Below are 27,343 nucleotides of genomic sequence, written 5' to 3'. Positions count from 1 at the left end.
AGGGAGGTTGAAATCCCCCAAAACTGTGAGGGGTGAGCCATCCTCAGGAAAGGAACTTATCAAGGCGTCAAGCTCATTGATGAACTCTCCAAGGGAACCTGGAGGGCGATAGATGACAAGGATATTAAGCTTAAATGGGCTAGTGACTGTGACAGCATGGAATTCAAATGAGGAGATAGACAGATGGGTTAGGGGAAAAATTGAGAATGTCCACTTGGGAGAGATGAGGATTCCTGTGCCACCACCCCTCTGACCAGATGCTCTCGGGGTATGCGAGAACACATGGTCAGACGAGGAGAGAGCAGTAGGAGTAGCAGTGTTTTCAGTGGTAATCCATGTTTCCGTCAGCGCCAGGAAGTCGAGGGACTGGAGGTTAGCATAGGCTGGGATGAAGTCAGCTTTGTTGGCAGCAGAACGGCAGTTCCAGAGGCTGCCTGAGACCTGGAACTCCAGGTGTGGGGTGCGTGCAGGGACCACCAGGTTAGAGAGGCAGCAGCCACGCGGTGTGAGGCGTTTGTGTAGCCTGTGCAGAGAGGAGAGAACAGGGATAGGCAGAGGCATAGTTGACAGGCTGTAGCAAATGGCTACAATAATGCAGAGGAGATCGGAATGAAATGAGCTAAACATCTGGGAGAGGAGAGAGCAGGGCCTCCCTCACCAAAACTTCCACCTCAGAAACTATAATTGTTTCACTGAACCACCCGAGCAAAAACTCTCCCAACTTCCACCTTTAGAAATCAGAATTGTTGTGAACCACAGCGGTTCAATGTTTCAAGGAATAGACTCAACCCACTTTATTCAGCTAGCTAACTATGACACCATAGCTAACTAGCATGCTAGCATCCAATAACACACAGTTTAGCACCAACACTTGGTCACAACAAACCACCAATAGTGTGTTAACACACTAAACAGATAATTCGTGTCCGTGTCTAGTTCCTTTCATAACGCAGCAATAATTAAACGTTGGCTAGCTAGCACAAATAAATTGTATTTAGCTGCCACAGTACAGCACACAATGGCTACTGTGTTGACTCTGTTCGAAAAACGGCTAGCTAGCTAGCTTCGTGCTACACCCGGCACCGCCGAAAACAATGCTAACCTACAATAACTACCCACAACAGCCCACAATGCCTAACTATGACACCATAGCTAACTAGCATGCTAGCATCCAATAACACACAGTTTAGCACCAATACTTGGTTACAACAAACTACCAATAGTGTGTTAACACACTAAACAGATAATTCGTGTCCGTGTCTAGTTCCTTTCATAACGCAGCAATAATTAAACGTTGGCTAGCTAGCACAAGTATATTGTATTTAGCTACTACAGTACAGTTAGCTGGTCGTGTTGGCTAGCTAGCAATGGCTACTGTGTTGACTTTGTTTGAAAAACGGCTAGCTAGCTAGCTTCGTGCTACACCCGGCACCGCCGAAAACAATGCTAACCTACAATAACTACCCACAACAGCCCACGATGCCTAACTATGACGCCATAGCTAACTAGCATGCTAGCATCCAATAACACACAGTTTAGCACCAATACTTGGTTACAACAAACTACCAATAGTGTGTTAACACATTAAACAGATAATTCGTGTCCGTGTCTAGTTCCTTTCATAACGCAGCAAAAATTAAACGTTGGCTAGCTAGCACAAATATATTGTATTTAGCTACTGCAGTACAGTTAGCTGGTCGTGTTGGCTAGCTAGCAATGGCTACTGTGTTGACCGCATCAAAGGGACGATGGACGGGGCCATGTACCGTCAAATCTTGGGTGAGAACCTCCTTCCCTCAGCCAGGGCATTGAAAATGGGTTGTGGATGGGTATTTCAGCATGACAATGACCCAAAAAACACGGCCAAGTGGCCTAGCCAGTCTCCAGACCTTAATCCCATAGAAAATCTGTGGAGGGAGCTGAAGGTTCGAGTTGCCAAACGTCAGGCTCGAAACCTTAATGACTTGGAGAAGATCTGCAAAGAGGAGTGGGACAAAATCCCTCCTGAGATGTGTGCAAACCTGGTGGCCAACTACAAGAAACGTCTGACCTCTGTGATTGCCAACAAGGGTTTTTGCCACCAAGTACTAAGTCACTGTTCTGTGAAGGGAGTAGTACACAGCGTTGTATGAGATCTTCAGTTTCTTGGCAATTTCTCGCATGGAATAGCCTTCATTTCTCAGAACAAGAATAGACTGACGAGTTTCAGAAGAAAGTTATTTGTTTCTGGCCATTTTGAGCCTGTAATCGAACCCACAATTGCTGATGCTCCAGATACTCAACTAGTCTCAAGAAGGCCAGTTTTGTTGCTTCTTTAATCAGCACAACAGTTTTCAGCTGTGCTAACATAATTGCAAAAGGGTTTTCTAATGATCAATTAGCCTTTTAAAATGATAAACCTGGATTAGCAAACACAACGTGCCATTGGAACACAGGAATGATGGTTGCTGATAATGGGCCTCTGTACGCCTATGTAGATATTCCATTAGAAATCAGCCGTTTCCAGCTACAATAGCCATTTACAACATTAACAATGTCTACACTGTATTTCTGATCAATTTGATGTTAAAAAATTGCTTTTCTTTCGAAAACAAGGAAAGTGACCCCAATCTTTTGAACGGTAGTGTATGTGTATACAGTGAGGGAAAAAAGTATTTGATCCCCTGCTGATTTTGTACGTTTGCCCACTGACAAAGAAATGATCCGTCTATAATTTTAATGGTAGGTTTATGTGAACAGTGAGAGACAGAATAACAACAAAAAAATCCAGAAAAACGCATGTCAAAAATGTTATAAATTGATTTGCATTTTAATGAGGGAAATAAGTATTTGACCCCTCTGCAAAACATGACTTAGTACTTAGTGGCAAAACCCTTGTTGGCAATCACAGAGGTCAGATGTTTCTTGTAGTTGGCCACCAGGTTTGCACACATCTCAAGAGGGATTTTGTCCCACTCCTCTTTACAGATCTTCTCCAAGTCATTAAGGTTTCGAGGCTGACGTTTGGCAACTCGAACCTTCAGCTCCCTCCACAGATTTTCTATGGGATTAAGGTCTGGAGACTGGCTAGGCCACTCCAGGACCTTAATGTGCTTCTTCTTGAGCCACTCATTTGTTGCCTTGGCCGTGTGTTTTGGGTCATTGTCATGCTGGAATACCCATCCACGACCCATTTTCAATGCCCTGGCTGAGGGAAGGAGGTTCTCACCCAAGATTTGATGGTACATGGCCCCGTCCATCGTCCCTTTGATGCGGTGAAGTTGTCATGTCCCCTTAGCAGAAAAACACCCCCAAAGCATAATGTTTCCACCTCCATGTTTGACGGTGGGGATGGTATTCTTGGGGTCATAGGCAGCATTCCTCCTCCTCTGTCACGGATTCAGCCGAGGCTGCTCCTCCTCCTTGCTCGGGCAGGCTTCAGCGTTCGTCGTCCCCGGAATACTAGCTGCTACCGATCTATGTGTCGGTGGTTGTCTTCTCTGGTCTTTATTGTTTACACCTGTTTCCAATTATGTTGTATTTTATTCCCTTTATAACCCTCTGTCTCACATTGTGTTTTGTGTGTGATTGTTTTTCGTCATTTTTGGCTGTTGCTATTTTGTGTGCGGGTTAGTTGTTCCTCTCTGTTTGGAGGTTTGTTTTGTTACTTTGTATTTACTGTGTACAGTAAAGTACGTGCCAGTAGCTCGGTGTCCTGCTCTTGACTTCACCCACCGCATACACGTCGCACTGACAGAATCACACACCAAGACATGGAGTCAGCAGGAGCGGCGGTGCCAGCTGGATCAATGGAAGAACGAGTAGAACAACAAGCGGCCATGATCCAGGCTCTCGGCACCGCCATGGAACGGGTGGTGAGCACCATGGAGCGATGGGAAAGAGGAGGTTTGCCTTCACCTCCTCCGACGATACCATCACCATCAGCGATGCCCATCGCTTCACCTCCGGGGTCCAGTGGGATTCGGCTCTCGCTCCCGAGGGCTTATGATGGCACAGCTACCGGGTGTCAGGGTTTCCTGCTCCAGGTCGAACTCTACCTGGCAACCATCCACCCGGTGCCCTCGGGATACGAGAGCGTGTCCGCCCTCATCTCCTGTCTGTCCGGCAAGGCGCTGGAGTGGGCCAACGCCGAGTGGGGGGGAATAGACGCCGCTACTGTCAAATATGCAGAGTTCACCCGCCGCTTCAGGGCAGTATTCAATCATCCACCAGAGGGTAAAGCGGCGGGTGAGCGTCTATTCCACCTCAGACAGGGGAGGAGGAGCGCGCAGGAGTTTGCACTGGACTTCCGGACGCTGGCTGCCAACGCGGGATGGAATGAGAGGGCCCTCATCGACCACTACAGATGTAGCCTGAGGGAGGACGTGCGTTGGGAATTGGCCTGCAGGGACACCAACCTTCGACCAACTGGTGGATATGTCGATTCGCCTGGATACCCTGTTGGCTACCCGCGGACGTCCGGACTCGGGGCCGTCCATTCCATCCCCCAGCACCTCCGAGCCGACCCCTATGGAGCTCAGAGGTGCTGGTACTAGGAGAGAAACCGGAGAGAGGCCGTCCCCTGCACCAACTGTGGCCGCAGAGGACACACTGCTGGTCGGTGCTGGGGAGGGTCTCCTAGGAATTGAGGCAGTAGGCAGCGCACTGAGGAGTCATTCCAGGTGAGTAGGCACCCAACTCACCCAGAGCTCCCTGTTGCGCATATGTGTATTAAAGTTGTGTTTCCCGAGGTTTCTCCTCATTCCCAGCATAAGGCGCTAGTAGATTCAGGCGCAGCTGGGAATTTTATCGATCGCCAGTTCACCTATAAGTTAGGGATTCCTATTGTTCCAGTTGATGTGCCCTTCCCTATCCATGCCCTAGATAGCCGCCCTTTGGGGTCTGGGTTGATTAGGGAGGTCACGGCGCCTCTCAGGATGAAAATGCAGGAGGGCCATGAGGAGATAATTTGTTTGTATTTGATTGATTCTCCTGCGTTTTCAGTGGTGTTGGGGCTTCCCTGGTTAACTTCTCATGACCCCAACATTTCATGGCAACAGAGGGCTCTCAAGGGATGGTCTGATCAGTGTTTTGGGAGGTGTGTAGGTGTTTCCGTAGGGGCAACGACGGTGGAAAGTCCGAACCAAGTTCCCACCATGCACATTCCACCTGAATATGCCGATTTGGCTCTCGCCTTCTGTAAAAAGAAGGCGACTCAATTACCACCCCATCGACAGGGGGATTGTGCGATAAACCTCCAAGTAGGCGCTGCACTTCCCCGAAGTCATGTGTATCCTCTGTCTCAGGAGGAGACGGCGGCTATAGAGACATATGTCACCGAATCTCTGAGACAGGGATACATACGGCCATCCACTTCCCCTGCGTCATCGAGTTTCTTTTTTGTGAAGAAGGATGGGGGTTTACGCCCGTGTATTGACTACCGTGGTCTCAACCAGATCACAATCAAATACAGCTATCCTCTCCCTCTGATTGCTAGTATGACGGAGTCATTACACGGGGCGCGATTCTTCACAAAATTGGATCTCAGGAGCGCGTACAACCTGGTGCGCATTAGGGAGGGAGATGAGTGGAAGACAGCATTCAGTACCACCTCGGGTCACTATGAGTACCTCGTCATGCCATATGGGTTAATGAATGCTCCTGCAGTCTTCCAATCGTTTGTGGATGAGATTTTCCGGGACTTGCATGGACAGGGTGTAGTGGTGTATATTGATGACATTATAATATACTCCGCTACACGAGCCGAGCATGTGTCCCTGGTTCGTCGGGTGCTTGGTAGACTGTTGGAGCATGACCTGTATGTGAAGGCGGAGAAATGTATGTTCTTCCAGGAGTCCATCTCCTTCCTGGGACACCGGTTGTCCGCATCAGGGGTGGAGATTGACCGCATTTCAGCCGTGCGCAATTGGCAGACTCCCACCACGGTGAAGGAGGTGCAGCGGTTCTTGGGTTTTTCCAATTACTACCAGAGGTTTATCCGGGGCTTTGGGCAGGTAGCAGCTCCCATTACCTCCCTGCTAAAGGGGGGTCTGGTGCGTCTGCAGTGGTCGGCTGAGGCGGACAGAGCTTTTAGGCATCTGAAGGACCTGTTTACCTCGGCTCCAGTGCTGGCACATCCGGATCCCTCTTTGGCATTCCAAGTCGAAGTGGATGCGTCCGAGGCTGGGATCGGTGCAGTACTGTCTCAGCGCTCGGGGACGCCACCTAAACTCCGCCCCTGTGCTTTCTTTTCTAAGAAGCTCAGTCCGGCGGAGCACAATTATGATGTGGGGGACAGGGAGCTGTTAGCTGTGGTTCAAGCCCTGAAGGTGTGGAGACATTGGCTTGAGGTGGCTAAACACCCTTTTCTCATTTTGACTGACCATCGTAACCTGGAGTACATCCGGGCGGCGAGGAGGAAGAACCCTCGCCAAGCAAGGTGGGCTATGTTTTTCACTCGATTTGTATTTACGCTCACCTATAGACCAGGGTCACAGAACGCTAAGGCAGACGCCCTGTCCCGACTATATGACACAGAGGAGAGGTCCATTGAGCCCACTCCTATACTTCCGGAGTCTTGTCTGGTGGCACCGGTGGTATGGGAGGTTGATGCGGACATCGAGCGGGCGTTACGTACCGATCCTACTCCCCCACAGTGTCCAGAGGGTCGGAAGTACGTGCAGCTCGAGGTTCGTGATCGATTGATATATTGGGGTCACACGTCACCCTCCTCTGGTCATCCTGGGATTGGTCGGACAGTGCACTGCCTTAGTGGGAAGTACTGGTGGCCCACTTTAGCTAAGGACGTGAGGGTTTATGTTTCCTCCTGCTTGGTGTGCGCCCAGTGTAAGGCGCCTAGACACCTGCCCAGAGGGAAATGACAACCCCTACCCGTTCCACAACAGCCGTGGTCTCACCTATCGGTGGATTTTGTCACGGACCTTCCCCCCTCCCAGGGGAACACAACGATCTTGGTCGTCTCATTCCTATGCCTGGTCTCCCTACAGCCCTACAAACTGCTGACGCCCTGTTTACACACGTCTTCCGGCACTACGGGGTACCTGAGGATATAGTGTCTGATCGGGGTCCCCAGTTCACCTCTAGAGTCTGGAGGGCGTTTATGGAACGTCTGGGGGTCTCGATTAGCCTTACCTCAGGCTTTCACCCCGAGAGTAATGGGCAGGTGGAGAGAGTGAACCAGGATGTAGGTAGGTTTCTGAGGTCCTATTGCCAGGACCGGCAGGGGGAGTGGTCGGGATATATATCCCCTGGGCAGAGATAGCCAAAAACTCACTCTGCCACTCCTCAACTAACCTTATGCCTTTCCAGTGTGTGCTAGGTTATCAGCCGGTCCTGGCACCTTGGCATCAGAGCCAGATCGAAGCCACTGCGGTGGGGACGAGTGGTTTCGGCGCTCGGAAGAAACCTGGAACGCTGCGCATGTCCATCTGCAGCGGGCCATCAGGCGGCAAAAGGCGAGCGCCGATCGCCACCGCAGTGAGGCTCCGGTGTATGCACCGGGAGATCGGGTCTGGCTCTCAACCCGAAACCTGCCCCTTCGCCTGCCCTGCCGGAAGCTGGGTCGGCGATTTGTGGGGCCATTTAAAGTCCTGAGGAGATTGAATGAGGTATGCTATAGGTTACAACTGCCCATTAATTACTGCATTAACCCCTCGTTCCATGTGTCTCTCCTCAGGCCGGTAGTAGCTGGTCCACTCCAGGAGAGTGAGGTACGAGAGGCTCCTCCGCCCCCACTGGACATCGAGGGGGCTCCGGCGTACTCAGTCCGTTCCATCTTGGATTCGAGGCGTCGGATGGGGGGCATGCAGTATCTCGTGGAGTGGGAGGGGTACGGTCCGGAGGAACAATGCTGGGTCCCTAGGAGGGACATCCTAGATCTCCATGTTGAAGCATTTCCACCGGAGTCATCCGACTCGCCCTGCTCCGCGTCCTCCTGGCCGTCCCCGAGGCCGGGGTCGGCGCACGGCTGGAGCCGCACGTCAAGGGGGGGATACTGTCACAGATTCAGCCGAGGCTGCTCCTCCTCCTTGCTCGGGAAGGCTTCGGCGTTCGTCGTCCCCGGAGTACTAGCTGCTACCGATCTATGTTTCGGTGGTTGTCTTGTCTGGTCTTTATTGTTTACACCTGTTTCCAATTATGTTGTATTTTATTCCCTTTATAACCCTCTGTCTCACATTGTGTTTTGTGTGTGATTGTTTTTTTCGTCATTTTCGGCTGTTGCTATTTTGTGTGCGGGTTAGTTGTTTCTCTCTGTTTGGAGGTTTGTTTTGTTACTTTGTATTTCCTGTGTACAGTAAAGTACGTGCCAGTAGCTCGGTGTCCTGCTCTTGACTTCACCCACCGCATACACGTCGCACTGACATCCTCCAAACACGGCGAGTTGAGTTGATGCCAAAGAGCACCATTTTGGTCTCATCTGACCACAACACTTTCACCCAGTTCTCCTCTGAATCATTCAGATGTTCATTGGCCAACTTCAGACGGGCCTGTATATGTGCTTTCTTGAGCAGGGGGACCTTGCGGGCGCTGTAGGATTTCAGTCCTTCATGGGGTAGTGTGTTACTAATTGTTTTCTTGGTGACTATGGTCCCAGCTGCCTTGAGATCATTGACAAGATCCTCCCATGTAGTTCTGGGCTGATTCCTCACCGTTCTCATGATCATTGCAACTCCACGAGTTGAGATCTTGCATGGAGCCCCAGGCCGAGGGAGATTGACAGTTCTTTTGTGTTTCTTCCATTTGCGAATAATCGTACCAACTGTTGTCACCTTCTCACCAAGCTGCTTGGCAATGGTCTTGTAGCCCATTCCAGCCTTGTGTAGGTCTACAATCTTGTCCCTGACATCCTTGGAGAGCTCTTTGGTCTTGGCCATGGTGGAGAGTTTGGAATCTGATTGATTGATTGCTTCTGTGGACAGGTGTCTTTTATACAGGTAACAAGCTGAGATTAGGAGCACTCCCTTTAAGAGCGTGCTCCTAATCTCAGCTCGTTACCTGTATAAAAGACACCTGGGAGCCAAAAATATTTCCCTCATTAAAATACAAATCAATTTATAGCATTTTTGATATGCGTTTTTCTGGATTTTTTTGTTGTTATTCTGTCTCTCACTGTTCAAATAAACCTACCATTAAAATTATAGACTGATCATTTCTTTGTCAGTGGGCAAACGTACAAAATCAGCAGGGGATCAAATACTTTCTTCCCTCACTGTATATATATATATATATATATAGCGAGAGAGAGAAAGACATCAAAACATAGGCTATTTAAAAAAAATTGTCAGCAGGCTGGATAACTTTTGTACTTCCCTTTGTTCCCTCCTCCATCCTTCCATCCAAGCTAGAAGATTCCTGCAAAAACAGAGAATCAAGAATTGAAAAAAGCAGTTGAGAGTTGTAACGTTAGAATGAGTGTTGAGGGGGAGCAGGGATAGGCAAATTGTATCCTATTGTCAAATACAAAATTAACAAAAATACAAGGATCCCTGATGAATCAAGAAAAACTTCATATTGGGGGTTACACGTTTCAAGAATAAGGCTAGTTTACAATGTCTCTCTCACACACACACACAATCAAGGTTTCCAGTATGTATATTCATCAGGAACTGATATGCATACCTCCTTATTTATCTACTGAAATGTAAATAAAATTACTGCACGTATTATGTTAATTGCTTAAAATCTTTAAGGGAAAATATAATAGTCATATTTTCAGGGTCAAATTCAGGTGCAATCATTTTTGACTGATTATTGATGGAAATAAATGTGATTTAAAATAGGGTTTTGTAAATCCTGGTGGATTGTAGTAGGATGTTGAAATAAAAGACATAGGCCTACGTGTTATTTATAAATGGCATATTATTTATTTGTTCAATTCTGAAAACAAATTTAGATAGTCATATTAGAACATCAAAACAGCATTCAGTGGAACAGAAGAAAAGGTACAGCACTATAAACAGTGCAATTAGCTAACACTGACAAAATATTACCATTAGAAGCCAACACACACAGCAAGCTACCAGATATCATTAATTAAACAACCATTATTTAATTGTACTGCAGTTTTACTGCATTTTAATGGCAGTGATTTTTTTGTAAGGGTATCCTGTATTATTGTACATGTTTATCTTACATGCTGGTAGCCTAGAACAAATGTTATGGAAGTGAATGTGCACTTTTCAATTGGGTGGACTGAAGTTATGAAAAACACTGCCATAGCCTGTAGTAAAAGTAAAAGCATTTATAGCATCAGAGATTTTCTAAATTAGGGACCCTTTCTGATAGCTATAGGATCACACAGACTGTCACAAATGTTTGCTTTTTATTAACTATCAAATGCGATGATTTGTAGGTGAAATATCACATTTCTTTGTTTTTCGAAATAGTATTTCATCACCTGCCGAATGAAAACCTAAAATGGCCCTACTCCTGAAAATATTAATCTGTCCGGATAAGCTGAAGTGGACTCGGCCTGAGTTCAATTATCAAATCAAATCAAATTTTATTTGTCACATGAACCGAATACAACAGGTGTAGACCTTAGCGTGAAATGCTTACTTACAGGCCCTTAACCAACAATGCACTTGTTGGCACAAATAAGAGTTAAGAAAATATTTACTAAATAAACTAAAGTATATTTTAAAAAAGTCACACAATAAAATAACAATAACAAGGCTATGTACAGGTGGTACCGGTACTGAGTCAATGTGCGGGGGTACAGGTTAGACGAGGTAATTGATGTAATATGTACATGTAGGTATGGGTAAAGTGACTATGCATAGATAATAAACAGCAAGTAGCAGGGGTCAATGCAAATAGTCCAGGTAGCCATTCGATGAACTGTTCAGCATTCTTATGGCTTGGGGTAGAAGCTGTTAAGGAGCCTTTTGAACCTAGACTTGGCGCTCTGGTACCGCTTGCCGTGCAGTAGCAGAGAGAACAGTCTATGACTAGGGTGGCTGGAGTCTTTGACAATTTTTAGGGCCTTCCTCATACACCGCCTAGTATAGAGGTCCTGGATGGCAGGAAGCTTGGCCACAATGATGTACTGGGCCATACGCACTACCCTCTGTAGCGCCTTGCGATCGGATTCCGAGCAGTTGCCATACCAGGCGGTGATGCAACCAGTCAGGATGCTCTCGATGGTGCAGCTGTATAACTTCTTGAGGATCTGAGGACCCATGCCAAATCTTTTCAGTCTCCTGAGGGGGAATAGCCATTGTTGTGCCCTCTTCACGACTGTCTTGGTGTGTTTGGACCATGACAGTTTGTTGGTGATGTGGACATTTACATTGTTGACACTGGAGCACCTGTCAGTACATCAGGAGTAAATGTCACTTGGCTTTTCATAGCCGGGCATTTAAAGGTTGAAATAGCAGGTGCGGTAGAGAAAGAGAGTTGAAAACAGGAGGTCTGATTGTGAAGTCGTATTTTTGTAGTTGAAGGATCATTCTCTGTAGCCTTGGTGTAGCTGCGGCTAGCAGTTTTCTCATGATTGACTCGAGGGGCTTGTGGTCGTATTCTACAATTACTTGTCATCCATAGACATACTGATGGAAACGGTTACATCCAAACAGAATGGCGTACAGCTCCTTTTCGATTTTAGTGTAGTTGTTTTCACAATCTGTGAGAGATTTGGAAGCGTAGCCGATGGGCTTTCCTTCTTGCAGTAGCACTGCACCTACTTGGGGTCGTAGTAGGCAAGGATTCATCCTGGTTCTCTCGTGAACAAGTCTTACACTTTCTGGAAAGCCATGTTGTGTTGCTTGCCCCAGAGAAACTTGTTGGACTGCTTTAGCAGCTGACGCAGGGGTGCGTTGGCATTGGAGAGGCTGGGTGCGAACTTGGCTAAGCAGTTGACGATGCCAAGCACTGTTTCCAGCTCTGCGTGGTTCTTTGGTGGCTCCATCTCCTTTATGGCTGAGATCTTCTGTGGATCTGGCTTGATTCCATTCACTGTGAGACGATGTCCAAAGTAGCTGACCTCTGTAGCGCCGACTGTGCTCTTCTCGGGGTTGAGCCGGACTCCTCTCTCGCGGGACCTTTGCAGCATCGCGACCATAGACAAGAATGTCGTCCACAATTGCCACAACTCCGTCGAGTCTTTCGTACATCTTATCGATCTTTTGCTGAAACTCGTCTTGGGCTGAGATAATCCCAAAAGCCAGGCGACGAAACCTGTAGCGTCCAAACGGTGTGTTGAACGTTGTGAGCTTAGATTACTCTTCTGTGAGCATGAAAGCCCAGTAGCCTGATTTGGCGTCCATGACACTGAAATAGCGTGCTCCCGCTAGCTTGTGTGTGATGTCATCTAGTGTCAGTAAGGGATAATAGGGGTGTTTGATAGCCTTGTTCAAGTCTCTTGGATCGAGACGTACTCTGAGCTTGCCTGTGCGTGGTTTCTCCATCACCACTAACGCGTTGACCTAATCCGTCGGTTCAGTAACCTTGGTGCTCCATGCTTTCCAACTCTTTCTTCAGACGGGCACGGAGAGCAAGGGGAATCTTTCTCTGTGGGTAGACCACAGGGGTTGCGTCTGGGTCAAGGTGAATGGTATATTCTCCTGGGAATAGTCCTATTCCTGTAAAAACATTTGCAAACTCCTCCATGACCTTCTTTGTCTCCACTGGTGCTGTCACTGATAGCACTAGCTTGATGAGGTCCATGTCGAAACATGCTTTAAGCCCTAGCACTGCAGGTGCTCCAGTGTCAACAATGTAAATGTCCAACATCATGTCACTTTCCTTGTATTTGCATTTGAAAGTGCATGTGCCTTTTACTGTGAGCTGTTCACCACCATAACCAGTCAGTGTGCGAGTGGTGGGTTTTAGCTCGCACTCAGATGTCAAGCTGCAGTACTCATTCAATAACGTTTACTTGTGCACCAGTGTCTAGTTTGAACTTTAGATCTGTGCCTTGTGTTCCTATCTCAATGTCAGCAAAGGCTTGCTCCGTCTCTGATATCTGACTTTTCTGTGTCACTGAACTAATAAACAGTTCATCAGCATTTGACTCTTTGATTTCATCTTCATTCACTGTGTGTACTGTTTTCCCATGGTGAGCTCTGCACACCTTTGCAAAGTGATTCCATTTTCCACATTTAGTACACTGTTTGCCTTTAGCTGGGCAATTTTCCTGTTCGTCATGCTCTTTGTATCCACAATATCCACATGGTTTGGGGCGTTTTGAGTCTCTGTCACTGTTTTGGAGTTCTGTCTCTCTCCGTTCTGAAGCGCGCTCTCTGGGCACCCGAGGTGTGCTTTTATGTCTGCCTGACTGCTTGCACTGTTTGTTCATGTGATGCGCTCGTGCTGCCGCCCAAAATGGTTTTCATCTGAGCCTGTGCTAGCTCGTGAGATCTGGCTATGTCGATAGCTTTGTCCAGCGTTAGCTCAGACCAATCATTCAAAAATGTCTCTCTCACTCGCGGTGAGTGTATTCCAAATACAATACGGTCCCTGACCATCTCATCTTTGTTTGCATAATCACAGTCTTTCACATGCAGACGCAGCTCAGTCACAAACTGTTCAGATGATTCGCAAGCTCTCTGTACTTTCTCATGGAATTTGTACCTAGCAAAAATCATGGCCCGAGACCTCTGTTTCAGGAAGTGATGTCACTGAGTACTGCCCCTATATATAGAACCTTCCACCCCCACCTGGGATATGGATGCCTGGTGAATACCTAAGGGTCGAAACGTTCTTAGAAATAAAATCACCTGGAAGCATGAGCAGCACTGTGCGGCATTTCCCAATCTGTTTTCCATGAATTTGCCTACAACTCCAGCACCTGCGGAAAGTACCAGGATGTGCTACGACTGCGGAATCTTCAGCTTTTGGCTTTGAGACAGCTGTCGGCTAATTGTGATTTTGGACAATATCTTGGAGATGCACTGAGAGATTAGCTTGTAAGTAGGACTCTGCTCTGAATCTTTACCGCACAAGATGCTAGCAGAGAAGGATCTAACATTCAGAAAGGCATGTGAGATGGTTTTGTCAATGGAGTTAGCTTCTAAGAACACCAGGGAGTTTTCAGGGAAAACAAAAGAGGCTCAATCAGTAAATGCAGTGAACAAAAATGCAAAAACATTTCCCATGAGAGGAAAAGGTCAGTTCAAGCGCAGCAATGACACTGGCAAGGAACAGTATCAGAGAAATGACAAGGCAAGAGAATGCAGGTCAGCAACCATGCTACAGGTGCAGAGAAAACATTCTGCTGGTGATTGCAGATTGAACAATTTGAAATGCCATGTCTGTTCTAAAGTTGGACAGATAGCCTGTGCATGTAGGAACCACAGAGCGGGACAGATACAGTATGTTGAAACTACTGAGAAAAATGACAACAAGAAAAACGAGGATGATTTAGAGCTGTTTGGGGTGTATACAGTTTACACTACCTACAATGGGAAAAAGGGCATTACAGTGAATGTCACTTTGTATGGAAAGGAGTTGCATATGCAGTTAGACACAGGGGCCGCTGTCTCTCTGATCTCAGAAGTGTGTTACCAGGATGCTCTGTCTCACCTCCCGTTAAAGAAAACGCAGTTACAGCTGAATACCTACTCAGGTGAGAAAATCCCTTCGCTAGACAACCTAGACCTACTCCAATTCCCATACCGCCCCAACAGATCCACAGGTGATGCAATCTCTATTGCACTCCACACTGCCCTTTCCTACCTGGACAAAAGGAACACCTACGTGAGAATGCTGTTCATTGACTACAGCTCAGCGTTCAACACCATACTGCTCTCCAAGCTCATTAGTAAGCTAAGGACCCTGGGATTAAACACCTCCCTCTGCAACTGGATCCTGGACTTCCTGACGATGGGCCGCCCCCGGGTAGGCAACAACACATCCGCCACATTGACCGCCAACACGGGGGGTGTTGCTTAGTCCCCTCCTGTACTCCCTGTTCACCCACGACTACGTGGCCGCACACAACTCCAACACCATCATTAAGTTTGCAGATGACACAACGGTGGTAGGCCTGATCACCGACGATGATGAGACAGCCTACAGGGAGGAGGTCAGAGACCTGGCAGTGTGGTGCCAGCACAACAACCTCTGCCTCAACGTCAGTAAGACCAAGGAGTTGATTGTGGACTACAGGAAACAGAGGGCATAGAAAGCCCCCATTCACATCCACGGGGCTGTAGTGGAGCAGGTTGAAAGCTTCAAGTTCCTCGGTGTCCACATCACTAAGGTCCTATCATGGTCCAAACACACCAACACAGTCATGAAGAGGACAACGCCTCTTCCCCCTCAGGAGGCTGAAAAGATTTGGCATGGGCCCTCAGATTCTCAAAAAGTTATTTAGCTGCACCATTGAGAGCATCTTGACTGGCTGCCTCACCGCTTGGTATGGCAAGTATGGCCCAGTATATCACTGGGGCCAAGCTCCCTCCCACCCAGGACATCTATACCAGGCAGTGTCAGAGGAAGGCCCTAAAAAAGGCATCTTGACTGGCTGCCTCACCGCTTGGTATGGCAAGTATGGCCCAGTATATCACTGGGGCCAAGCTCCCTCCCACCCAGGACATCTATACCAGGCAGTGTCAGAGGAAGGCCCTAACAAAGGCTCCAGCCAAGTCAAAGACTGTTCTCTCTGCTACCACATGGCAAGCGGTACCGGAGAGCCAAGTCTGGGACCAAAAGGCTCCTGAACAGCTTCTATACCCAAGCCATAAGACTGCAGAACAGTTCATCAAATGGCTACCCAGACTATTAGCATTGACCCCCTTTTTTTTTTTCACTGACTCTCTTGCACTGGCTCTCTGCACACTCACTGGACTCTACCCCACACCCTCACACATACTACACTGACACTCCAACACACACATACACATACACACACGCTCACACACACACACACACACACAGACACACTTTTACACTCTTCACACGCTGCTGCTACTCTGTTTATTATCTCTCCTGATTGCCTAAGTCACTTTTACCCCTACTTCTATGTACATATTATTTCAAATTAATTGTGTGTCGTCTGCGTAGCAATGATAGGAGAGACCATGTGAGGATATGACAGAGCCAAGTGACTTGGTGTATAGAGAGAATAGGAGAGGGCCTAGAACTGAGCCCTGGGGGACACCAGTGGTGAGCGCACGTGGTGCAGAGACAGATTCTCGCCACGCCACCTGGTAGGAGCGACCTGTCAGGTAGGACGCAATCCAAGAGTGAGCAGCGCCGGAGATGCCCAAATCGGAGAGGGTGGAGAGGAGGATCTGATGGTTCACAGTATCAAAGGCAGCAGATAGGTCTAGAAGGATAAGAGCAGAGGAGAGAGAGTTAGCTTTAGCAGTGCGGAGAGCCTCCGTGATACAGAGAAGAGCAGTCTCAGATGAATGACCAGTCTTGAAACCTGACTGGTTTGGATCAAGAAGGTCATTCTGAGAGAGATAGCAGGAGAGTTGGCTAGAGACGGCACGCTCAAGAGTTTTGGAGAGAAAAGAAAGAAGGGATACTGGTCTGTAGTTGTTGACATCGGAGGGATCGAGTGTAGGTTTTTTGAGGAGGGGTGCAACTCTCGCTCTCTTGAAGACGGAAGGGACATAGCCAGCAGTCAAGAATGAGTTGATGAGCGAGGTGAGGTAAGGGAGAAGGTCTCCGGAAATGGTCTGGAGAAGAGAGGAGGGGATAGGGTCAAGCGGGCAGGTTGTTGGGCGGCCGGCCATCACAAGTCGCAAGATTTCATCTGGAGAGAGAGGGAAGAAGTCAAAGCATAGGGTAGGGCAGTGTGAGCAGGACCAGTGGTGTCATTTGACTTAATAAATGAGGATCGGATGTCGTCAACCTTCTTTTCAAAATGGTTGACGAAGTCATCCACAGAGAGGGAGGAGGATTCAGCAGGGAGGAGAAGGTGGCAAAGAGCTTCCTAGGGTTAGAGGCAGAGGCTTGAAATTTAGAATGGTAGAAAGTGGCTTTAGCAGCAGAAACAGAGGAAGAAAATGTGGAGAGGAGGAAGTGAAAAGATGACAGGTCCGCAGGGAGTCTAGTTTTCCTCCATTTCCGCTCGGCTGCCCGGAGCCCTGTTCTGTGAGCTCGCAATGAGTCATCAAGCCAAGGAGCAGGAGGGGAGGTACGAGCTGGCCGGGAGGATAGGGGACATAGAGAGTCAAAAGATGCAGAAAGGGAGGAGAGGAGTGTTGAGGAGGCAAAATCAGGAGATCGGAGGGAGAAGGATTTAGCAGAGGGAAGAGATGATAGGATGGAAGAGGAGAGAGTAGCGGGAGAGAGAGAGCGAAGGTTGCGACGGCACATTACCATCTGAGTAGGGGCAGAGTGAGTAGTGTTGGAGGAGAGCAAGACAGAAAAGGATACAAAGTAGTGGTCGGAGACATGGAGGGGAGTTGCAGTGAGATTAGTAGAAGAACAGCATCTAGTAAAGATGAGGTCAAGCGTATTGCCTGCCTTGTGAGTAGGCGGGGACGGTGAGAGGGTGAGGTCAAAAGAGGAAAGGAGTGGAAAGAAGGAGGCAGAGAGAAATGAGTCAAAGGCAGACGTAGGGAGGTTAAAGTCACCCAGGACTGTGAGGGGTGAGCCATCCTCAGGAAAGGAACTTATCAAGGCGTCAAGCTCATTGATGAACTCTCCAAGGGAACCTGGAGGGCGATAAATGATAAGGATGTTAAGCTTGAATGGGCTAGTGACTGTGACAGCATGGAATTCAAATGAGGAGATAGACAGATGGGTCAGGGGGAAAAGAGAGAATGTCCACTTGGGAGAGATGAGGATTCCTGTGCCACCGCCGCGCTGTCCAGATGCTCTCGGGGTATGCGAGAACACATGATCAGACGAGGAAAGAGCAGTAGGAGTAGCAGTGTTTTCTGTGGTAATCCATGTTTCCGTCAGTGCCAAGAAGTCGAGGGACTGGAGGGTAGCATAGGCTGAGATGAACTCTGCCTTGTTGATCGCAGAACGGCAGTTCCAGAGGCTGCCGGAGACCTGGAACTCCACGTGGGTCGTGTGCGCAGGGACCACCAGATTAGAGTGGCAGCAGCCGCGGGGCGTGAAGCGTTTGTATGGCCTGTGCAGAGAGGAGAGAACAGGGATAGATAGACACATAGTTGACAGGCTACAGAAAAGGCTACAATAATGCAAAAGATATCGGAATAAAATGAACTAAACATCTGGGGAAGCGACAGAGCGGGGCCTCCCTCACTTACCCTTCACTGAAACACTCAAATATAACTCTCCCAACTTCCACTTAGAAATTATAATTGTTGTAAACTACAGTGGTTCAATGTTTTCTAGGGATAGACTCTAACTTAGTTTATTCAGCTAGCTAACTTGGTACAGTATTCTTCCGTGAAAACCGCCCAGGGCACCGTATCCTATGACGCCATAGCTAACTAGCATGCTAGCATCCAATAACACACGGTTTAGCACCAATACTTGGTTACAACAAACTACCAATAGTGTGTTAACACACTAAACAGATCATTTGTGTCCGTGTCTAGTTCCTTTCATAACGCATAAATAATTAAATGTTGGCTAGCTAGCACAAAGTCAGTCTTGCTAGCTACACAAGTGGACTACACATCTCGAATGTTCAGAAAGTGAAGTTTTACGTTGCAAAATTCTCATTGACTAAAATGATATTGTATTTAGTTGCTACAGTACTGCTAGATGGTAGTGTTGGCTAGCTAGCAATGGCTGCGGTGTTGACTTTGTTTGAAAAACGGCGTCGCTGCGAACGAATGTACCTGGCTAGCTAAACTCGATAGTTTCTCTATACTACACCTTTATCTTTGATACAAAGACAACTATGTAGCTAGCTAACATTACACTAATCAAATCGTTCCAATGTAATGTGTGTCATATTACCTGCGGAGTGAAGTACAGCATGACTACTCACTCCAACTCCAAAATCTCAACAAACAAAAAAAACATATATACCATGCACAATGCACATCCACTAATGATGACAACTTCTGGTAGCAGGTATTATAGAAAATTAACACAGGTCTCATAAATAATCTCTCAAGCACAAGCCCACAGCTAGTGAGTAGCCAGCTAATCTTTATATTTAAAGTCTAGCCAACTTGGATCTATTTGCTTGCTAACAAGGTAGAATAGTTGAACTGTTATGAATACACACTCCTGTCCATCTCCAACTGTTTGAACAACATAGCCTGTTCACTTTGTTTAGATGTTGAAAGCAAGTGGTCTACCTGGATAAGAATATGCTTATTTCTCAGAATGAGAATGACAGTTGTGGCTAGACAGAACATAAGTCTGTGGCTAAAATGCTGCTAGCGGTACATGGAACCGCAATGCCGCACACTACAGAAACTGAGCATAAATTTTCCACAATCAAGTTAATTGATACTCATTTTACATTTACATTTTAGTCATTTATCAGACGCTCTTATCCAGAGCGACTTACAGTTAGTGAGTGCATACATTATTTTTTTAATACTGGCCCCCCGTGGGAATCGAACCCACAACCCTGGCGTTGCAAACGCCATGCTCTACCAACTGAGCTACATCCCTGCTGGCCATTCCCTCCCCTACCTTGGACGACGCTGGGCCAATTGTGCGCCTCCCCATGGGTCTCCCGGTCACGGCCAGCTACGACAAAGCCTGGATTTGAACCAGGATCTCTAGTGGCACAGCTAGCACTGCGATGCAGTGCCTTAGACCACTGCGCCACTCGGGAGCTTATACTCCCGTCTGCTCTGTTAAAAATGTTGGGAGTTGAGACAAAAAGGGTATCGTTACAAAGGTTAGGTTCTCCTTTATTACAGTACAATAATGTCTCAATGTGTTTTGGTGTCCATATGACCGATTATGTCGTACCAAACCTCAAATGCAAATAGCGAGTTGAAACTGCTTGTTGTCAGAGAGGATGAAGGTGATCTTTCGTCTCTTTGTTGTTGTGAGTGGCAGGGGGAGGGGCTTGGTGTCTGTGTGCGAGTGGGAAGGTGCACAGTGCACACAGCACAGAAGGGTCGAAGGAGACGAGACCAAAAAGACAAACACTCATAAAAACTGAAAAAATTTAAACCTCGATTCTTGCGATACAGGCGTTTGGAACATAGCACAAAAACATTAATTCGAAATAATTAAATATATCGCCCAGCCCTACATCAAAGATTTCAAGTAACGATAAGGACACGCCCTGACACTCATTTTCCAGAAGGCAAGAACAGTGCCATACGCATTGAAGGAAGCTGTGGACAAAAGTTGGATATGTTCGAGGAGACAAAGATCATCACCAAATTGACTGTCGTTCCAAAGAGTGTAGCGATTATAAGGCCACCAACAACCAGTGTGGAAGAGGAGACTTATCCCTTACCAAACAGTGAGGACTTAATCGCTCAACTAGCTGTATGGACATCAGTCAGCAAGTTGGATCTCTCGCACGCCTACCAGCAGCTCCAGAAGGATGCAGATTCTGAGAAAAATCTGACAAACAACACTCACCGTGGGCTGTACAAGTATCATCGCCTTAGCTACAGTGTCTCAAGTGCTACTTACATTTTTCAGTTGGTCATGGACCTACAAGGAATCACTGTACGGTGTGGACACTGTGATCTCCCACATCATTGACAATTGAGAAGAAAAACCCATTGTGTTTGCTTCGCAGACACTATCAGACACAGAAATGAACTAGGCCCAGATTGAAAAAGAGGCCCTGCCCCAATCATCTTTGGAGTCAAGAAGTTATCTATACGGACGAAAGTTCACGTTGATCACATACCACAAGCCTTTTCTGGCTATCTTGGGACCCAAGTCTGCAGTTCCAACCTTAGCAGCATTGAGAATGCAAAGATGGGCACTCATACTCATGGCGAACAACTACGACATCGAATACAGAAAGTCAACTGATCACATTAACGCGGACGTGTTGTCAGGACTACCAAGAGAAGACAAAGACATCACAGCTGAGGAGGGAAGCATATTCTACTTCTCACATGTGGATGAGCTGCCAATTTGTTCAAAAGACATTGAGCAAAGTACAAGTAAATATCCTCTACTCAGCAAAGTGTGGATCACAGTAAATGGGTGACCGTGCTACGTGACCGATGAAACCATACTTCATGAGAAGAAACGAGTTGTCTAAAGACCAAGGCTGTGTACTCTGGCGCTTACAAGTGATCAACATTCTGGCACCTGTCGTATGAAGGCCTTAGCCCGTAGTTACATCTGATGGCCAGAGTTGGACAGTGACATTCGGAAGAAAGTGCAGAGTTGCCAAATCTGCCAAGCAGTACAGAAGATGCCAGCTGTCGCATCACTTCACCCTTGGAGATGGCCCAAGAGGGTGTGGCAGAGAATTCACATTGGTTTAGCTGAAAAAGACAAGCAGTACTTTTTAGTGATCATCGACAGCTATTCAAAGTGGTTGGAAGTTATTCACATGACTTCAATGACATCAGCGAACCTCATCGGAAATCTACGAAGCCTACTCGCATCCTATAGATTGTGCGAAGAAATCATCTCAGACAATGGACCCCAGCTGGTCTCTTCAAATTTCAAACAATTCATGAAAAACAATGGAATCAAGCAGACCCTTCTTCCCGCCTACCATCCTGCCTCGAACAGCCAGTGCTTAATTTGTGCCGGTGTAACAATATACACTGGGAGTCAGGAACCAGGTGCAGAAGGTGAGTTTAATGATAAGAATAAGGCAGATTCACAAAACAGGAGAAGTGTACTGAACGTGACCAAAACTGCCTGATGACTGAGGCTACTGAGGGCTAAATAAAGGGAGAGCAATCAAGGTGATGATGAGGTCCAGGTGTGCGTAACGATGGGGAGCAGGTGTGCATAATGATGGTAGCCAGGACCGGTGGTTAGTAGACCGGCGATGTCGAGCATTGGAGCGGGGGAGAGGGAGTAGAGCTCCCTAGGTCACCACCCTCTCGCGCTCACATTTTGCTCCGGCACCTCCCGATTTACAAATTAGGCACTGCGAACAGCGCAGCAGAAAGGTCAGTCCAGATACTCAACCGAGCTCTGATGAAAACGTCATGGAGGACAACTGACAATCTAATGTCGCTCTCAAGCATCGCCTAGACAACTTTCTTCTCAATAACCTTTTTTTCTTTTTTTTTTTCTTTTTTTCTTCAAGCTCTATCAAATTGATTGTTGATCATTGCTAGACAGCCATTCTCAAGTCTTGCCATAGATTTTCAAGCCAATTTAAGTCATAACTAAGCCACTCAGAAACATTCAACGTCGTCTTGGTAAGCGCTACATGATGGAAATGGTGGTCACACCAGATACTGACTGGTTTCCACGCCCCTACTTTTTTTTTAAAGGTACTATATCTGTGACCAACAGATGCATATCTGTATTCACAGTCATGTGAAATCCATAGATTAGGGCCTAATGAATTTATTTCAATTGACCGATTTCCTTATATGAACTGTAACTCAGTAAAATCTTTGAAAATGTTGCATGTTGCGTTTATGTTTTTGTTCAGTATATTTTCAAACCCTAGCGCCAGGATTGATAATGTACCTGTTTTATATGAGCTCACTTGCGCTGAGGTGAGAGGGGTGGCAATATCTGAGGTGTATCCTCAAAAACGTGTGCCAAAGTTCCAATTTCAGTATTCCTGGTGGGGATATTTAAAACCAACCGAAAGCTTGTCTTAGCGGTAACGTGGTTGGTTATGGCATGGATTTTGACAACGGAAGCGCAACCTTTCCAGACGTGACGCATAGTGCCCATATGCACATGGAGAGATGTGCTTTTTTATGCCCGTAAACATAAAACATTTCCCATTTCGTTTCATTTGATTAAAAACCAAGCATAGCCTCCCCTCCTCTCAGTGAAGGCTGTTTTTTTTGGTCATGGCCAATCCATTCGCCAAGTAGTCAAGACTATCAACAATAAAGTGTTTAGCTCAGTATACAACTTTGAAAGAAATCTTAATCACCAAAGCTTTATTAAAAGATCAAGTTTTGCAGCAGCCAAACATCCCCTTTTTATCTATGTAGGCTATTACATTATTGTAGGATGTGCGTAAAAACCTCCATGTTGGCCACAAGTGTCAAACTCATTCCACCTAGGGCCCGAGTGTCTGCGGGTTGTCGCTCCTCCCTTGTACTTGATTGATGAATTAAGGTCACTAATTAGTAAGGAACTCCCCTCACCTCGTTGTCTAGGGCTAGCCAAAAACCCACAGACACTAGGCCCTCCATGGAATGAGTTTGACACTCCTGATGTAGGCTATATGCCCATCATGGAACGAGATATGATATAATCTGGGGACAATGGTATTTGGAAACATTGAAGTTATTTTCCTGTAACAATTGTTTGTTTTCCATTTCGTTTGATTACAAAACAAGCCGTTAGTAGGCTACCCTTACCCCACTATAACGAAAGCTGGTTAAACAGCAATGCGTCTGGTGTCTTTCTTATCCTAGCCATGCATTAGCCAAATAGCCGATCCATAAAAGGTTTTTAAATGGTCTACTCGTGAGGCTTTTGCAGACATACTTTTGCATTATTGACAATTCACATAGGCCTACCTGCAGTGCATACTCCATTCGGCTTGAATCCATCCCCATTTCCAAAGAGCGCCTCTTGTCTTGGTTACCAAAGACACGCTTGTCCAAACATAGGCTATTCAAAATGTTCAGTCCTAAACGGCATATCAACGGTAGGCCTACTATATTTTGCTTATTGAGAACATGCCTCACACATACAATACAATTTACGGGAGCCTAGTATTTTTTATTTGAGGAGAAGTGCGATGTGTAAAGGTTTATTCTTGTTGAAATCAATTACAATAATGTTGACTGTCAACACTCCAAACATATTGAGCAAACACTGGATGTTTTTTTTTTTACTGTTGCTCTCACTCGTTACTGTAGCCTATGTGATTTAATAGACTGTAGTATCAATCCACAATGGACTAGGACGAGAATATTCCGTGCCCCCAGCCAAATTGGAGTTGATGACAACGCAAAGACTGTCAATAACCTACAGAACTTGATACAAACACATGCATTATTAAGCCATGGAATGCCTTGATTGGCCAGTGAGTGGCCAAGTCCTCCTCACACCTACAACTTGTTTATTAATCAAAACCCAGAGCTTTTGCACCACCGCCAGCTATTGCGCTCATAATAATGGCTGTGAAATGAGCAAAAATATTTCTGACACACCCCCGGACCTATAGCGCTACCGCCAGTGGTTAGATTTACCATTATGTTAGGGTTGTTAAAATAGAGCCCTATAGGTCATTAACCAATCACAGCCCTCCTTTAGAATTGCACATTCAGCAAATCACAAGCAGAGGGAGTTCCCTTTGAATCCATTTTCCCATTCAATGTGTTGGTGGTGCTCATAAAATGTATCATACCTTCAGAATTAGCCAAGAGCCAACTCTTGTAGAGTATATTGTTCCAAACAATCTTGAAAGTCTTAAAATGAACACAAAAAATAGTACATTTGAGATATTAATATTTTTTATGTTGAATAAATGAATGTGAAAAATTGTATTTCAGAATCAAGACATACTCCATATTTTAGAGCACACTATAAGGAGTATAATGACACCAAGATGTTGTTTGTATCATGTACAGTAAGGTTCAAATATCATAGGGTCTTACAGGAGGCACGTATAGGTCTAAAAACAGCCCAAAATGTCCACTTTCATCATGATTTCCTAAAAAATGCTGACACAATGTATATTTCTACCAGGGGACAACTACTGTCCCCTCTCATTGAAGCCATGGAAGTTGAAGGCTGACCGCGGTACTGCAGGTATTGTTAGCGGAAAACAGGATCCCTCATTATAGTGAATGGAAAAATGGCAATCTTCGTGAGAAAAAAAAGATGTATCAAAACAATCATGGTACCAATAATTGCTTGTAATACACCAGATGTATGTCCTTGAACGGATTATTTTAAAATTGCACACAGATGAAGTTATAAGGATAATTTAGTTGCTAATGGCAGCCTGCAGTACCCCGGTCGGTCTTCAACTTGAGTTATTCAATGAGAGGGTGCAGCACTGAGCTAGCCTGCAACGTCACTTCCTGGAGTAGCTCAAACTGAGCATGTTATGTCTCCATGAGACGCCATCTTACTATGCCATTTAGCAGACGCTTTTATCCAAAGCGACTTACAGTCATGCATGCATAAATTTTTTTTGTGTGTATGGGTGGTCCCGGTGAGCGAACCCACTACCCTGGCGTTACAAGCATCGTGCTCTACGACTTCATTTGGCTTCAATGCGCTATTGGCTGCAGTCCAAACGCAAAGTAGATAGCCCTCGGCCCCTGAATGACATTTTACATCGTCACATCCGAGTGTACTTCAAATGTCCCTTGCCCAAGAGAGGGAGATTGATGATCGGAGAGGCAATGTCCTTGGTGGAAATCTTGAAACTGAGTTTAAAAACAACCAACCTAAAGCTATTAATGTACCTAGCAAGCTAACGTAGCTAGCTACAGTTACCAATAGCTGGCTAGCTAGTTTTATAGTTTGGGTAATTTATTCCAATACATTTCAGAATTCCCCAAGATATGTTTATGAAGCTAGCTACTTTTTATAAGTTCCTCACTACGAGACTAAGCCAATTTGAGCATAATTCTCATTTGCCAATGCTAAAATCAATGTAATCTATATATATATATTATATATATATATATATATATTAGCAAGCTAGCTTCATAATTATGTCTCACATGCTGAAAATGCAGCGGTGTTGATTAAATTTCACACTTCGTGGGCACCGGAGTTTGACACGTGACTACTGTTTGCATTAAACTGTGAGTCATATCAACCCCACAAGTGATCAAAATTCTTCACTCGCTCCCTCTGTGGGCCGAGGGGGCAACGTTTGTGAATTGGACCTCCACTTAAGATGGCAATCAAACTGCATCCGGTTTCGACAGCGATCCCCCTGAGGGAAAGTAGCTAGCGCGACGGCTGAGGGGGTAAAATTAACGTGTTTAGACTGCAGCCATTGAGTCTTCGCATAGGAATGAATGGTGTCACGTGATCGATGGCTTTCTCCATTCATATATACAGTCATTGATTTCTACTCTTCCCCCACTCTTTCCCAGAAAAAAGGAGGAAAATTCAGTGGGATGTTCAAAAGATCCTCTAAACCAGCAGAACGCTCAGTACCTGTGCAGGTGATAGTGATGTCAATATATTAAACTATTACAATGTATCTACATCTTGATTTGATGAAGTCTGACTGTATTGACTTAACATACATCCTATTGATAGGATCATTTGTCTGTAAACACTGAGCTCTCAGCCAGCAATGACAACAACACTAAGGTGAGTATGAGGCTGGGGGAGACTTTCATCAATGCTCATTGATCAATGGGCATAATTATCAACTTACCTCCTACTTTGTTAGTTGTTGTTTTTTCAGGAAAAAGGCATTTTAAAGAAGTCTCCCAAGCCTTCCCAAGATGTAACACATGCTCAGGTGTGTGTGTCCATGTCTCAAGGCTTAGAAATAATTGTTTAACTGATTGAAGTGGATTTAACAAGTGACATCAATAAGGGATCATACAGTAGTTTTCACCTGGATTCACCTGGTCAGTCTATGTCATGGAAAGAGCAGGTGTCCTTAAGGTTTTGTATACTCAGTGTATATTATCATAACTGATATTTTTCAGTATTTGGAGGATATTGTATGAAAAATATTTATATGCAGAAGTATTTTTATAACACTTTACTGTGTCTCAGGATCATTTGTCAATAGACGGTGAGCTTTCATCCAGGCGAGGCAGTAATTACAGTCTCGTTGACAACATCAACACTAAGGTTAGTCTTCAGTCAACAGATTCCTAATTGGACTATTTCCAATGGTATACAGTAGGATCCCCACTGACCTGCCCTTGTTTTACAGGAGAAGGGAGGAGTGTTCAGTGGAATGTTTAGAAAATCCCCCAAGCCCCTGGGGACTAGGACACATTCTCAGGTGAGTGTGGTGTCTCTTCAGAGGTATACTTTACCTAACAGAAAAAGTAAACAACCTTGTAATGGAATACTATTGTTTTTAACATGGCAACATTGATAGTCACAGGTAAATCTAAAACGCATGTTATCATCTTTGTGTCTTTTAGGATAATCTGTATGACCTATCTACTCACAGTGGTCTCTCAGCCAGCACTGACAGTCTTTCGGAAAATACCTCAAAGGCGAGTCTTGCCCATAAACTTATCCCAGTCCTCATATTGCTTTTATAATTTCTACTTAACGTTGATTTATCCTATTTGCTTGTACCTGCACTAATTCTCTGTATAATTGTCTTTTAGGGTGGAAAGATGGGGAAGATAAAAAAAAATCAATTTAACTCTTCAACTCAGTTAGTCCATTACTATATGTAGGGTGTCCACCCACT

At 45.9% G+C, this 27,343-nt stretch overlaps 1 protein-coding gene across 1 annotated transcript in view; it reads left to right on the top strand.

Annotated features, from left to right (window-relative positions):
• LOC311146665 (uncharacterized protein) overlaps positions 1–27,343 on the top strand; it is a 46,886-nt gene that overhangs the window by 5,744 nt on the left and 13,799 nt on the right. The window contains exons 3-8 of the mRNA XM_084183196.1: positions 26,046–26,117; positions 26,215–26,268; positions 26,351–26,422; positions 26,686–26,763; positions 26,849–26,920; positions 27,066–27,140. Coding sequence (XP_084039322.1) covers positions 26,046–26,117; positions 26,215–26,268; positions 26,351–26,422; positions 26,686–26,763; positions 26,849–26,920; positions 27,066–27,140 — 423 coding nt within the window. The remainder of the gene's footprint in view (positions 1–26,045; positions 26,118–26,214; positions 26,269–26,350; positions 26,423–26,685; positions 26,764–26,848; positions 26,921–27,065; positions 27,141–27,343) is intronic.

The sequence above is a fragment of the Coregonus lavaretus genome (genome assembly GCF_964263955.1).
Source record: "Coregonus lavaretus genome assembly, chromosome: 19".
Taxonomy (NCBI): Eukaryota; Metazoa; Chordata; class Actinopteri; order Salmoniformes; family Salmonidae; genus Coregonus; species Coregonus lavaretus.
The sequence above is the reverse complement of the archived record's forward strand: the minus strand, read 5'-3'. Positions and strand labels throughout refer to the sequence as shown.